The sequence below is a fragment of the Bolinopsis microptera genome, chromosome 2 (assembly GCF_026151205.1).
Source record: "Bolinopsis microptera isolate Bmic1 chromosome 2, MBARI_Bmic_1.0, whole genome shotgun sequence".
Taxonomy (NCBI): Eukaryota; Metazoa; Ctenophora; class Tentaculata; order Lobata; family Bolinopsidae; genus Bolinopsis; species Bolinopsis microptera.
Genome location: NC_087073.1, coordinates 14,803,033 through 14,815,786, shown reverse-complemented (window position 1 = coordinate 14,815,786; position 12,754 = coordinate 14,803,033). Strand labels below are relative to the sequence as shown.

General features: G+C 35.4%; 3 protein-coding genes across 3 annotated transcripts in view; 2 read left to right on the top strand and 1 right to left on the bottom strand.

Moving 5' to 3' along the window:
• Window positions 1-12,754, bottom strand: part of LOC134826239 (PRA1 family protein 3-like) — a 55,756-nt gene that overhangs the window by 42,318 nt on the left and 684 nt on the right. The window lies entirely within an intron of this gene.
• LOC134826232 (uncharacterized) lies at window positions 1,004-11,132 on the top strand. The gene is made up of 12 exons (XM_063838535.1): window positions 1,004-1,101; window positions 2,857-2,922; window positions 4,876-4,992; window positions 5,459-5,896; window positions 6,346-6,463; window positions 6,749-6,765; window positions 6,934-6,983; window positions 7,183-7,304; window positions 7,875-7,927; window positions 8,153-8,589; window positions 9,320-9,389; window positions 9,822-11,132. The coding sequence occupies exons 1-12, from the start codon at window positions 1,047-1,049 to the stop codon at window positions 9,947-9,949; spliced, it is 1,671 nt and encodes a 556-aa protein (XP_063694605.1). The 5' UTR covers window positions 1,004-1,046; the 3' UTR covers window positions 9,950-11,132.
• The window catches only part of LOC134826233 (T-complex protein 1 subunit beta-like), a 92,338-nt gene continuing 84,614 nt past the window's right edge, over window positions 5,031-12,754 (top strand). The window contains exon 1 of the mRNA XM_063838537.1: window positions 5,031-5,040. The gene's annotated coding sequence lies outside the window, so the exon portion shown is untranslated. The remainder of the gene's footprint in view (window positions 5,041-12,754) is intronic.

The following is a 12,754-nucleotide window of genomic DNA, read 5'->3' as shown; positions in this document are numbered from 1 at the left end:
TCTTTGTTTTTTCTACACACCAAAGTAGTTAAAAAGGACAGGAATAATTTGCAACCAATCTCTACTGTAAAGAAAACAACAATTTCAACAAAACAACAATTTTATTTATTTTCAATTAAAGCAAACAAAAATATATTTTATATATAACAGCACAACCTTTAGACGAGATATCTTAGGCGACTTGGAGTAGCAAGAGAGTGCCTAGAAGGTATATACCTTTTACAAAAATACGTCAAAAAGAATCCAGGGTGATATAGGATCACAGAGTGCAGAACGTGAAGTTTACGTACCCACCCTTGCCTCCTGAATTCTTGGTTGGATAGACATTTATGCGAACTTGGTCGTTTAAAGAGCTTCACCCTCCAGTCACTGCTGATGATCCTGGAACTAGCTCTCTGTTTTATCGATTTTCTTTCCTTTCCACTTGATCACTGAAGTTACTCTCATCACCACACCTCAGTTCAATCAGAAAACATGATTGGTGCTATCTGACCAAACTTCATTATCCAGCCTCTCTGCAGTTTTGTAGGTATGCTGAGGGAATTGGGAAGGGTCATTATCTTTGTCCAACAGTATTCTCCAATCTTTCACATCACTAAAGATGTCCTTTTTCATCTTCATCTTCTTTCCAGGCTTCTAGTATTGGATAAGTTTACACTTACCCCATCCACTGTTCTCTTTGGGGGTGATCTGCCCGACTTGCTCCTGCGATAACTCTCAGGACGTGGTCATCTCTCCAGTTGCAGTTGTACCCCTTGTGAGTTCCTGGTAACAGAGCTGACAGTCGTGATGTGCTTGATGTTGCATGCATTCCACCCAAACTGAGGGTACTTCCCGGTGTAAGAGTAGTTACACAGTTTCATGTTGGCAGGAATATGAGCTACATCATTGATTGCATAGTACAATAATATACATTTTTGGGCCCCTGAAGAGGGTCAAAGGTATCTTGTAGCTATAGAGCCTGGTTTCTTTTATAAACAGTATACTAACCAAATTGTTTCCTAGTTAAGGAGGTTGGCATGGAAATGTAATGTTGAAATGATAAAATGAGCAGCTCCTGGGCCCAATTTGAGGCTAATCTACGCAAAGAGCTTGGGAGAGGTATGTGCATTTTTATCAAATTTGTTTTTTATTCCAGTTCGAACATTTTAAAACTATGTTACATAATCAGAGTACTGAATGATAAAATCGTTGTATCATTATAATTAGTATTAATGATATAGTTGATTTACACAATAGATTTATTAATGATATATGATATATGATATAATAATAATTTGCAAATTATAACAAGAGTAAGAGTTACATATTGATTGTTTTGTATTGCAATGGAGTTTTACCTTGTAAGCTTCTTTTATTCCGATTTGACCCGACCTCTTTTCCAAAAACGTGATGATCTGTCATCTCTTGCTGTATGTACATTTTTGTTTCGTAAGTTCAGAATTGCCATTTAGTTGTGAGATCTTTTGACAAATTATGCAATGCAGCAACTATCTTAAAATACGAATTATGCAGCAAGTTGCTGCACAATTTGCCAGGTTATGCAGTGATTCTACCGTGGACTTTTATTGAACTTCTCTGAAATTAGGAGGTACTAGTCGATTTGTCACTAGTTATGCTATAAAATTTTGTTATTAATGCATTCATTGTGCAAAAAGAGGGAATTGACAGATTATGTAATCCTGCAATCGCCAGCACAAATGAATAGTGCCCATACTCATATAAATTATGAATCATAATATGACCGAAATTTAAGAGTTTTGAAGGTAAAACATGCTATATACGTGCATTAATTTTTCTAGTGACAAAAAGCTGGAGTTTTATTCATCGTTTTCATAATCCACATCCTTTTAAGGACCTTTCACGTCACCAACATTTTAATCGCTAAAGCTTTATACATTAAAGCTTCTGATGAACAAGGTCATAATTTTGACCACCTTAAAGCAAATTCGCTGTAAAATAGTAGCTAATCTGAAGATCTGACAAAATTCCAAGAATAGTTCTGTATTTTGCCTAGATAGTTAAACACCATGATGCAGATCTGACGTTGATACTCATTATCTCAACTATATAACATTACGCTGACAAAAGAGAGCCAAAAAGCATTGCCTTAAATTCATAATTTGATACAGATGATTGCGTCAAGAGCATTTTAAAATATATTGCACTGTGATATTTTGTAGCGCTATTAGTCAATAAGTTGATAAATGCTGAAGATAGGTACTTTTTAGGTTGGTTATTGGTAGATCTATTTATATCTCCATTCTCCTAATCAAATTTAAGTTTAAACATTGAGTCAATCTTGAACTTCAGGAACTGCTATTCAATGTTAGATAATATAGTGTACATCAATGCGTTAATCACAGAAAACCGTATTCAAACTCAATGTTAATTAAAAATAGGATTAAATCCCTCGCTAATAATAGTCATCGATGACGCTAAGAATTACAGTCTACATTTTTCATCTGTGTTTACTGTACATAAAACCTACAACTTATTCTATTATAATATTACTATTCTATTATATTCTATTATATTATATTATATTATATTCTGTTCTATAATATTCTATTATATTCTATTATATTCTATTATATTCTATTATATTCTATTATATTCTATTATATTCTATTATATTCTATTATATTCTATTATATTCTATTCTATTCTATTCTATTATATTATATTCTATTATATTCTATTATATTCTATTATATTCTATTATATTCTATTATATTCTATTATATTCTATTATATTCTATTATATTATTCTACAACTTATTCTGTTATTACTATTTTACAATTTGGTGTTTATTATTATTTCATAATTTATTTGTAAAAGTTAAATTATTGCAGGTGGACCAGATAAGGACAGCGTTCCGAATGAGCTACCTTCGGCTGCCTCCCATCTCAAGAAGAATGGTATCCTTTTACTGCAATCAAAGATATTTTTCCATAAACTGGTTAAAAAGTAATCAATATACAAATATTAAAAACTTGTGGCATATATATGACAATTCGTTGATAGCAGGCAGTATTTTTATACTTGATAATTATAGATAAACCCTCTTTGACAGTGAAATAATTCAGTTACATAGTAAAGCAAAAAATATCCAAGTTTTATTTCAGAATATCAACTACTGCATAATTACAAGTCTATCATCACTTTTGAGAATATGACCGTGCATCGGGCCATAACCGAGTTAGCTTATATTAGTATAACTATCAATTATCATTAGCGTAATTGTTATTAGCCTTTTCTGAACGCTTGTCCCTCTCTTGACGCAGTAAAGCTGGCATTCTTCACTGAACTGCGCTACAAACTCATTACGTTTTTAGTCCTAACTGTTTTCCAGCACATACTACATAAACTATTTTGGCCCTGTGACATATATGTAATTACTCGTAGTGCTACATAATGCATCCTCTATAAAAAACAAATAATATATTCATGCTGCTATTTTCTTCATGGGCGTGCTCTGCATCTCAAAATGTAAATTATTTAATCCAATTTGGTATAAGATAGATTATTAGATTTATACAAAAATGAATTTATTGAATTGAATACTAGACATTATGACAGTGACTAGCCGGTTAACTAACACCTTACAGTGATTCACTGCATTTCATCTCCTGACCTCTGATCTTCCGATTCTGAAACTCAAAGGTAGCATCACTTCTAAACTTAAACCTTACCCTATCCCTAACCCAAATATGAATACAGACCCTGACCCTTAGGCCTAACTCTATAACCTAATTCAAATTGGCGGGGATGAAATGTAGGGGGATAAAATGATCTTTTTTCTCGCTTGCAACAACGACCAATCAAATTTTTGAGTCGTGATGTCATTTGTATTCAACACCGATCAGCACAGCCACGTGTCTCCGAGACTGTTCTAGCAGGGTTAACAAGATGAGATATATATTATATAAAGATAGAAATCAGTTATAACAAATGCTATCTTTAGTTAGAAAACAGTTACAAATGTGGGGATGCTATAATTGTCACTGTAGAGGTGACTGAGATATTATTGGTATGAAGTTGAGCACAAAGTAGTCACTAGTCAATTATCAATAAAAATTGTGCGGTATAACAATTATAAACGGATGATGGCTAAAACCTCCACTAAATACTAATGCCCTGGCATTGCGCTTACTTAGCGCAATCTAAAAGTGCTGTTTTAAGCGATGAAAAGAATGTGAAATTGATACACCTTTGGCTGCTATCTGTGTTTCATACAAAAGATATGTTGTCGGGTTATTGAATACGCTCTGTATCACGAAGAATCATCAAAAATGCATAATTCGTACTGCATACAGGGATTGTTAAAATGTTAATGGAATATATCGCGTTACGTTACAAAAGAGCCCTACTGTAAATATGACATTGCAGGTGTGATAAATCCGCCAATGACTAACTGAAAGATTACTAACCGTTTCCACAATATTATGATCATTCGAGGTCACACATGCAGCTTTAGTTTTTAACCGTTTAACGAGTAATTATGTGTAATAAAAATGTTTTGCATAACATTCCCGACTCTACAGAAATGTTATCTAATTAATTTGGCTTTCTTGGCCAGTTGGCCTGTAATCCATCTCTCACGTTTGATATGACAGTGAAATTTAGGCAGTTACACTAACCACTTAATCGGCCGTTCAAAATTATACTTAATTACTTAATTACATAATGACTCAATTACAACACCGATTATCGGTAATCTGTCGCTTATTTTCCTGTTATCGTGAAGAAAAAAGGAAATATCTACGAGTATGCATGATTTTACTGAACATGTGGATTGTGAGCATTCCTTTGATCATATACCATAAAATTCCAAAATATTTCGATTAACATTCCTTAACTATGACAATTAGATCTGTTTCTGTTTGGATCTGGTTCAGTATCCAACCTACTGGTTGTTTCATGCCATGAATGCGGAGCTCTGCTCAAGCCTGCATTCCTTGCGCATCACATCAGAAAAGTTCATCCAGGTTTGTCTTCGCAATTAATTATTCTGAATATCTAATTTAAATAATTTGCATAATCTGCGCAATTACCTCTTCTTAAATTAATTTCCGAATACAAATTATTACTACGAACATTAATCGGTGTTTCAATGAACAGGTGGGTTGAAGGTCGTTTGATTAATAATTCACTCAACACTTCACTCTTACGTAAATGTCTGTTAAATCTATATTAGGAAATTGTACATTGCAAATTGTATTGCAAGCCCATCTTCAAGTACTGCTTAGTATCGAACTTTATAACGACTTTTCATATAACCATTACTTCTATTATATTGAATGGTTCGATGTTACCAAATTGCTCAAAATCGCGTTTAATGAAATTGAAATTCACTTTCCCTTTTCACTTTGGAAGGAATTAGACATGGGGCTTCGCTTGTCAAAGTCTATTTTAAAATAATCAATGTTAATTTAACCCGTGGTTATACTACAGGACCGGTTCAAACGCAAGGCAGCAGCAGCAGCAGTAGTAACAGTAGTTCAGTGATTAACACCACACGACACAGTACTCCCCCCAAACCACACCCCCAGAAATTCAAACACCCCCTACCACCCAACAACCGAATAGAGCAGCTCATCCGAGAAGAGGAAGGTTTTGTCAAAACCAAACCTAAGAATAAAATTTCCCTAAATGTCTCCTCATCTGGCAACAAATCGACGAAAAAGAACCTGAAAAAGGGTAGAGATAGGAAAAATCAGGTCAGAAATCGACACCAGAAAATGTCAGTGGATGACAAGGAGAGTGATACTATAATATTGAACGCTATGTCTCATGTCGCATCTCCGCCGCCATCTCCACCCTCGCTCTACCCATCCCCACCTCGCCTGACTAAGCCTCAAAAGAAGGTCACCAAAAGAGAAATCAGCACGGGTGAGTCTGCCTATGTTACTGTCTGTAATCATTTTATTAGGTCATATCTTTACTTATTAATTTCTAGATATTTCTGCGTAGATACGTGATTTTAGCTTAATTTTTGTCGTTTTGACTGTTAATTATGTGAAGGGAGTGACTGGTTGTCGTTTTATTATTCGCTAGTACCCTTTACTTTGAGTTTCATGCTCTTAAGTGTTTCTGATTCCATTTTGGCACCCTTTGTCACTGTTTATGTTTGGTTTGCGTAACGCGCCAAGTACACAGATTCATAAAAAGTTGAAGGCATTGGGTGTGCTCCAGCGCAAAAATAGCGCACGTATTATCTTATTATAGTCCTGTAGAATTAGGTATACTGCTTGTTTTGCTTCTCAAGCAAGCGATAGTCGATTAAAATGCATTTAAGCCAGGGCCGAAAAGTTTCTCTAACCCATTTCCGGTTTTTTCAGATCTCAAAAATGTCGAACCTAAGGAGGAGTTCAAGTTGAAACCGGGTGTGTTTAACTTCAAAAGTTTGCTGAAACAGCTTCCGACGGTCAACAAAAATGCGTTCCTTCAACGAATACCGTAAGTACACAGTTACTGCACTACAGCGCTGTTTTCGTAAATAAACTGGAGCTGGCAACTTCCTGTTGCGTAAACTGATACAAACAACTTATTATTTCGGTATCTAACCGATGTTAAACTGATGCGTGTTAAACTGACTGACTATAGGCTATAACCAATTTTTGTACGTGATATTTTAAAATCAGTTAATGTAGTGCTAACTCACAGCTAATAAAACAAAGGCTTTATGAACTCTTCGATGAAGTTTCATTATAAGCAATATATTGATAAACATGTTCTTTGCAGGGAGGATGTGACGAGAGGTTTGATTTCTAATAATTTAATCTTGCATCATTTGCTTCCGCTTACTTATTACCTCATATACTATCACCCGTCAATGTCACAGTTAAGCCTGATATCAATATCATTGTTTACAATTTAAATACCGACAAAGAATGCGTATTGTGTAGAATAACTTATAGTCTTTGCAGAACATCGGAACGGTTTGATGTACCAACACCAACGACCTAGGCCTCTTGGGGTTAGTTATTATTATATTATAATCATCATATTCCGCTTCGTGATAAATAGAAGCCTTTCTGTTGAAAGCAAAAGAAAGAGATGTAATTATGTAAAGATTAAATTTTGTTTATATGTGTACTTAGTCCTGTGTACTATGTAAGAGAAGCAAGTACAATGTGATGAGCCGAACTTTTTGCTAACATGTGTTCTGATTTCAGACGTCACATTACGGTGGAAGGAGTATGGGATCAGGTCAGATGGTGTTCACGAGATGTTCGGATAACTTGAGGGCTGCTCTTAATAACATACTGCCGTCTCCGCAGACCTATGAGTGTACTTGGTTAGCATATAATACTGTGTTATATTGGCTTGTAGTGGATTGTTTCTTAATAATATAATGCCGTGCGAAAAGCCTTTGTATGTGATTTCATACAGTAAATATTTGAGATATATATAATCAAGATGCAATAAGACTGCAGTCTGAAGAATTTCTTTGAGTCCACGTGCTGTTTTGGGTTGAGTCTTAAGTCGGTATATAACTAAAGTGTGACAGTTATAAAAGTGTGAATATTTCTGTCATTTGCTATTATTGGTACTAAGACTCCTCCTAAGTGCATGCGCTGGTAATTTTAACTACTACTGGATGACTTGTTCAGGAAACGTTGCTACTTTTGATATAATTTTAATGAAATGCACTTTCGTCACAACGAAATGTACTTTCGCCACATCCATAAAATGTTGCATGCGCATATTAATCAGTCTATTAAGTGGCAGTATCATTTTGTGAGGTAAAACGAGATAAATTTATATAAAAACATATTTTTGAATAAGTTTTAAAACTTATTCATCGTGTACTTGGTGCTAAATATATCAGCTGGTCAGTGTTCAGCGCTAAACTTTATGTTTTCAGCGAAATAAAATCACAAGACGCTTCAGTGAGCGAAGCTATTGTCACCTCCACCGGTAGGATATTCGATTATCTTTTTAAATTTAATTTGTCATGAATTATTTGTAACAAAAAACGCATATTATAGTTTTAAGTATTCGAATCACGAACATTATACTTCCTTGACGGGCATGATACTTAATACTTTACATGCATGATACATCAGTCGGATGCCGACCCAAAGCTCCAAAGTATTTTGGTCATATTGTAAATACATTTTTAAACACCTATTTTTTTGGCAGACTACCAGACTGATTCTCAAGGGACTCGTAGCCAGCGGTTGGACGAATACTCTGACAGTTTCTCTTCCTCCCGACAAACGTCCCCTGGTGTCGACAAGCTCCTCGACATCTTCGATCCGGATATTCTCGACAAGTCCTTCTCCGACGACTTCTTTTCCGACTCGTTATCATGGACTGACTATGCAGATCCCGGTAAACTTTCCAACAAACTGTTTGCTCCACCCGGGGCTAACAAGCCCAACATCCCAAAATTGAAAGTCGACACCAACCAGATCAAGTCTAACAGTGCGATGGCGGTGTTTGAGTTCGATGACCCCGAGGAGGGACGTCGAGCGAAGGAGGAAGAGAGGATGAGACTGATGAGGACAGGAACTTCTTCCGGGAGGAAAAATAAACGGAAAATTACCAAGTCCCCTTCTCAGGCCTCTACTCCTAAGGTTTGCCTTTAAATGTTCGGGTGGAATCTTTAATCTCTATTTGATTGGAATTATTATTCTATCAGCTCGTCTTTTAACGTTGGGTGGTAATGATGATTACAGTTTAAGTGAAGATCAGGTTCTATGGTCTTTATTTTGCAATTAACAGTTTAAATGAATATCAGGTTTTATGGTCTTTACTTTACAATTAACAGTTTAAATGAACAATGAACATATGGTCTTTACTTTACAATTAACAGTTTAAATGAATATCAGGTTTTATGGTCTTTACTATACAATTAACATTTTAAATGAACAATGAACATATGGTCTTTACTTTACAATTAACAGTTTAAATGAATATCAGGTTTTATGGTCTTTACTTTACAATTAACATTTTAAATGAACATATGGTCTTTACTTTACAATTAACAGTTTGAATGAACATCAGGTTTTAGGTCTTTACTTTACAATTAACATTTTAAATGAACAATGAACATATGGTCTTTACTTTACAATTAACAGTTTGAATGAACATCAGGTTTCAGGTCTTTACTTTACAATTAACAATTTAAATGAACATTAGGTTATATGATCTTTACTTTACAATTAACAATTTAAATTAACATCAGGTTGTATGGTCTTTACTCTTCACTTCATAATTAACAGTTTAGATAAACATCTGTGACAGCAGCTATTAATTATCTGAAACTAAATAAAATTATCACAAATAATCATTTACACGTTGCAGAATACCACAACAGTTAATGGAAATTTCGAACAACCCTCTCCTTCCACATCTACATTCTCCAGCAAACGAGGTAGATGCAATCTGAGATTTTTTATTTGGGGACTTGGGGGAAGTAGATTGAACTTACTTACTATTCCAACTACTTGTTTATTTTCTTGTTAAACGTTTAAACCCAGTAATATATATTATATATAACTCTCTTGGGGGACCGGCGCCGGGGGCCTCACTAATTTACCAGCCACTCTCCCCAGGCCTTATCCCCCAACCAGCTCATCTAATTCGTTACACCCTCACCTTAACACAATACCAATGTAACTGTTATCGTCGTACCGCTTTAAACTGAAAATAGAGCACCTCACGGGCCCGTGTGTTTGCTATTGGATTTCCTACACAATATCCACTCATTATTGTAATGCAACATGACTACTCCTACACTACAAAGGAATTCATTGTAAACCTGGTAATATAATACCTGCTATTTTATTGACTTGATTTGTTTTAGGACGATACGAGGTAATAGAGCTGGACCCCTCTCCGACCCCTCCCTCTACTTCTCCTATCAAACACTGTGTCGCTTCTCCTCGTCAATTTTCTTACATGGTCGGATACGGCGAACAAAGTGCCACATGAAACTACGCGTCGCTATGGAAACCATCGCGCCACTTCCATGGCAACCGAACTTTTTCCTTCTATTCTCAAACACCAGTCCCAATTATTTGAAGAACTATGATAACTGATAAGCCCAGAAATGCTAAGGATTGTCACTCCATCTCTCGATAATTATAATTTGTTCAATAATTTATTATTTTCCTATGTTTAGATGACGGTTTGTCCAAATGTAAATTGTTTATATAACTATTGAAGCTCGCATATCATTGTATTGCATATATAATAATTAATAATTAATTATTTGAGTATATTAAATCGATATGGCACTGCTGACGCAATGCAAATCCCGGATTATAGAATTGAACAGTGTTTTGGAGTAATTTTACTTAAGCAGTAAGTCCCTAATATTTGTCTAAAAATCGTTTGTGTATAGCAGTCGGTAGTAATTAGTAAATACAGTAATTTGATGTTCCCTAATAATAATAATAGTTAAGTTTTCTTCTTAAATTGAATATTTAGACTTTTTCTTATGCAATCATATCATAATTCTAGGGTGTTATGATACATTTTATACTTACTTTGATATAATCCATTTTCTCTAGTTAAAAATTGCAGTTTGTACCCCAGATTTTAGTTAAGCTATGTCAGTGACAAAATTGGTCCTTTTAGCTGCCGTGTAACTATAATAATGTCTTGTTATTGATAAAGCTGATACCAGGAATTCAACTTTATGCCCTTGAGAGTTTTTATAAAGCTTTCGAACTTGGTGTACACATTGGTCGATATCCGGTTATCTGTTTGGTTTAAATAAAAAAGAAACCCATGGAACTTAAGAATCGATTTTGTACTTTCGACCAATGTGGTTGCACCAACGCTACAGTCAGATCATAGATTTTATCGTCATCAATTGTTGTACATAGCATTTTTACAGTCTGTTTGCATCGGTGGTCAGCATATGACACACGAGTCAGTGTAATCTCTCAGAAGCTGAGTTTTTGGAGTATAGTTTTTGAAGAACCGAATGTGAACTGGCTAGAAACGTAGCAACTGGCAGAACGTTAACAGGCAACATTTCTAATAGAGGACACTTAAATTACTCGAGCGAATCATTCCTTCATTCTAGAATAGTATTTTTAGTTATCTGAAAAGAGAATTTTGTTAATTTTAATATTGAGGATACATATTATTATGTTACAAATCGAAACGTGAAGTTTTATTTTGCCCCCTGTGCCACTTCAAATTCACGAGATATGTAATTGGCACACGATGATATTTAAGGGGGCATACGCCAAAAATGTCCAGCCCAAATGACCTCAGGAAGTTCAGTGACCATCTAGCGCACCGTTTCCGCACCAAAAATTAGGTTGTTCGTTTTATCGAGCGGCTATAATGTATAAGTCAATCATTTATTGTCATATCGAGCTGAAATTTTTCACGAAATATATCAATATCTAGTTCAAGATATGTGTATAATCATGGGCTCTTTATATTACTAAGGCGCAGTTTATATCTCCGCCAAAAGCACACTCCCCAAATTGCGCGCATTGCTGTAACTTCTTTCAAACTTCATGAATCGAGGAAAATTATTTTGCAATGTATTCTGAGTCAATATATGCACCTTTGCAAATCACTTGTAATACTTTTGACAGAGAATAACAAGCTCAAAAACGCTACTGACGCATTTCTCCATAAAAAGCACAATAGCGTGAGAAGTTTCTGTCGAGGTGCAGGTGCCTCGAAAGTTATTTTAATGTTTAAACGATTCCCCGCGGGGAATCGTTTAAAATCACTTTCAATTTTGGTCAAGGAACGCCAACTTAGTGCACAACCAAGGAAGTTATAAACATATTTCATACGTATCAAATTGGATGTGCGCGCGCTACTTCGAAGAAATTTAGACGAGTAACATCCGTCAAGTTGTGACCCCCACTGTCGCTTCACGCCTGTAGAGTGTAAAGTTTCGACGATACATGGGGAGCCGCACACTCGTGCGCGGCGGGTCATACAACGTATGACAACCAATTACCATGTATACCAGGACGCTTGTAGCGCAATGCACTACTGGGTCGCGCCGCGCATCAAATAATTCTTCTCGCTACCACGATCTTCGGTAGATCGGCGAGATGCACCACTGTGCCTCACCGAGCTGCGAAGGATTGACATCGTGAATCAAGCAGGACGCGTGTTGATTCACGATGTCGATCCTTCGCATCTCACCGATCTGCATGGGTGCGAGAAGATGCGCGGCGCGGCCCAGTAGTGCATAGCGCTACAAGGACGCGCGCCGAGTTGGACTCGTCGACGCGGTTTAAAACAAATATTTTACGAGTATCTAAACAAATATTTTATGAGTAGTCTAATATTTGAAAAAAATATATTGTTAAACGTAGATTTGTTAAAAATGGATTTAAAATAGTATCAGTTATTATGGATAATCTTAATCAATAATATTAATGTTTTTTATTAAATTAACTAAGATTTTTACGGAATTTTTATATTGAATTTTTATTTAGGGTCATGATTGCTATACTATGTGTATATTGTTTGAATATTCTTGTATAACATTAATGTTTTATATAAGCTTCACGAGAAGTAGGGTTGTAAAATCTGCGCTGCGACTTAATTGAGTTTCAGACTATTAATTCCGGGGCTTAAAGAATGAAGAAGGGAAAACAGTTCCTTGGTGATATTTTGAGGTTTTAACAAGTGACAAGGCTAGCATTTTATTTAGAAATATAAGCCTAATAATTGTCTCCGAAAAGTAAGATATTGAATTTGTAAAAATAGGGGGGGGGGAATAGTGGGAGTTACTACTAATACAAGTTG